Below are 2,641 nucleotides of genomic sequence, written 5' to 3'. Positions count from 1 at the left end.
AGTAGGGACATCATCTGAAATAAAAACCAAGTTTTGAAGTGACCACAGAAGACATTTCATCTGCTTTAAGTTCATTGTTTCAGCCTTTATTTTTCACACAATTCAAAATTAAGCCTAAAATAATCATAACTATAGTCAGATAAATTTCAATTAAACAATCTCAAGCTTTTGATTTCATGCTTTTCATTCAATATCTTTGGTAATGCAACTATAAAATCTGATATATATACATAAAGAAATACATACTGTAGCAACAACAGTGGTACAATAATATTAAATAGTGAAAACAAGGAGACAGTAATACACTAATTCTGAACTCATTGAAATTTACGAAAAGCATTAATTCTAGTCCAATTACCATTAAGGGATGTCTCATAAACTATTTAATTCTATATACTATGCACAGGGTCATTATATCTTCCTTGTGCCAATAAAGTGGAAAGTTCAGAAATATACCGGATGGCACAGTGCAGAGTTTGAATTTTGGTAAGAGTCTGACCTCTCTGGCTGTAGACAGGTGGTAAAAAACTTCGCAGAGTATGAAGAGCACTAGCGAGCCTCCTCATTCGCAGTTTCTCCCTCTCACTCGCTTTCATTCTGCGCTTTCCTGACATCTTCTTGTTGGTCAATCCCTGAGACCTCCGGAATGATGTACAATTCTCTTCAATGGTACAGGTTTGTGGAAAGGACTGCAAGAAGAGCTCGTTTCTTGGTGGACTGCTTGTCCCCTTTGAGAGATGAGGAACAGGAGAATAGAAGGATTCGGATGGTGATGCTGGTGAGAAACCATGAGGTGATGGAACTCGACGTGGCTCCAAGTTGTCTACTTCAGCTCTCCAGCTAACGTCTGAATCCATTCCCATATTAATCAGACCAAAATTATCATCCATTTCGAGCAGAGTTTTCAGAAGAGTGTCCATCGTGGACTAAGCAGGTCTTAGCTGATAGTGGGAGCCTGTGGACAGGGCAGATGACTGACAGTGTTAGCGAAGGACTTTTTTCATATATAGTGTGTAGAGAAGTGACAGCTTGCAGATTCACAGCTGAGGAGGCAAGTTCAAAGAAGACAGAAAGTGTTGAGTTTTAAAATGCAAAACAACTTCAAGCACTTTGCTTAGAACACTTCATCCATTGTCACCTCTCAGTAAAGTGTCTCAAATATCCAGGAATAATTTGTAAGAGAAGATCACAAAGCAGTGATAAAACACATATGAATGTATAGACACAATAACATTTATAAGACGAGGAATACGGAAATAAAAACATTTGCAAATCTGTAGTAAAAGAGAATAAAGTGAATAATTCAGACTTCATTGTTATGTTTGAATTACATTGTAGAAGTAAAACATTTCAACAGGGGATTCTTGTAGCATATTCCTCGAAAAACATTATTCAGAGCAAACTAAATAGTGTGAGGTGTACTTTAATATTGTGTTTTGATGAAAATGTTCTTCAGCACTTTGCTTGCTCGTGACCACTGAGAAAAACATAAGAAAATTAACATGTAAACGTGCTTTATAACTTAGTGGAAGTCATCCCTCCTGCATACAAATTTTCCTGTTTTATCATCCAACAGCTATTTGAAACCACTGCACCTTACATCTGAAAACACAGAAGATTTGGTTCTGACCTAAAGAATCAGAATTTTACAGTGTAAAAGGCTCTTACCTTTCTAATTCAACTTTCTAACATTGGCTTCCCCCTGAGGTTCACTTAGTTTTAAACTTGTGTCCCATAACTTTAATTTTTATTTCTCACACAACAATCTAATTACTTTTTAAAAAATACCTAAGGAGTCGTGAGGTGATTTTATGCCTATCCAGCTAGCTAAAAGTATAATTCCATAATCCGTATTCTCCATGAAAATAATAGTAATATATTAACACAGCATCTACCACTCCATTACTGTTCTCTATGTGTCTGCCTCTTTATTTTCTAAGTGGATTTAATATCTATAATTTACTTTTTATCTTGTGCCAATATGTTTTCCTGCTCTCTCTATTTCACGTAATATTTACCTTTGTCCTGTCTTTCTGTGTCATCTACCTGTTAAATATTTTCCTATTCATTCACAAATCTCCTTTTGCATTATAATTTCCCTTTTCTGGACAGTTAAATAGTCATCTTCAATGATTATGTTGGAATAGAGTTGTCTCCATTTTATCCATGATCTAATTCTCAATTTTCTGTCCACTATTTGTACATTCTGAAATGTATTTCCAGGAATGTCACTGAACAGCTTACAGTATTTCTACTTAAATCCTTATGCACTTCTACTGCTATGTGATAGTTCTAGTCCTTCTCCCTTCCCTAACCCACTATAAAATTTTATGTCAAGGAACCTTTGGGTATAGGAGTTGGGGCGTCATGTTGAGGTTGTACAGAACCTTGGTGAGGCCTCTTCTGGTGTACTGTGTGCAGTTCTGGTCGCCCTGAGATAGGAAGGATATCATTAGACTGGAAAGGGTTCAGAAAATATGTACCAGGATGTTTGCCGGGAATGGAGGGTTTGAAGTACAAACATAGACTGGGAAGGATGGGACTTTTTCACTGGAATGTAGGAGATTGAGTGGTGACCTTATTAACGTTTATAAAATCATGAGGGGCATAGATAAGGCTTTTTTTCCCTAGGGTCGAGGAG

At 36.6% G+C, this 2,641-nt stretch overlaps 1 protein-coding gene across 1 annotated transcript; it reads right to left on the bottom strand.

Annotated features, from left to right (window-relative positions):
* Window positions 1-389: 389 nt before the first annotated feature.
* Window positions 390-920, bottom strand: LOC109918802 (mesogenin-1). The gene has a single exon (XM_020518749.2). The coding sequence runs from the start codon at window positions 918-920 to the stop codon at window positions 390-392; it is 531 nt and encodes a 176-aa protein (XP_020374338.2).
* Between the last annotated feature and the right edge of the window lie 1,721 nt (window positions 921-2,641).

This window comes from Rhincodon typus, chromosome 5 (assembly GCF_021869965.1).
Source record: "Rhincodon typus isolate 14 chromosome 5, sRhiTyp1.1, whole genome shotgun sequence".
NCBI classification, from domain to species: domain Eukaryota; kingdom Metazoa; phylum Chordata; class Chondrichthyes; order Orectolobiformes; family Rhincodontidae; genus Rhincodon; species Rhincodon typus.
The sequence above is the reverse complement of the archived record's forward strand: the minus strand, read 5'-3'. Positions and strand labels throughout refer to the sequence as shown.

Excerpts from the sequence above, each read along its gene's own strand:
- LOC109918802 (XM_020518749.2), bottom strand. The coding sequence starts at position 920 with ATGGACACTCTTCTGAAAACTCTGCTCGAAATGGATGATAATTTTGGT.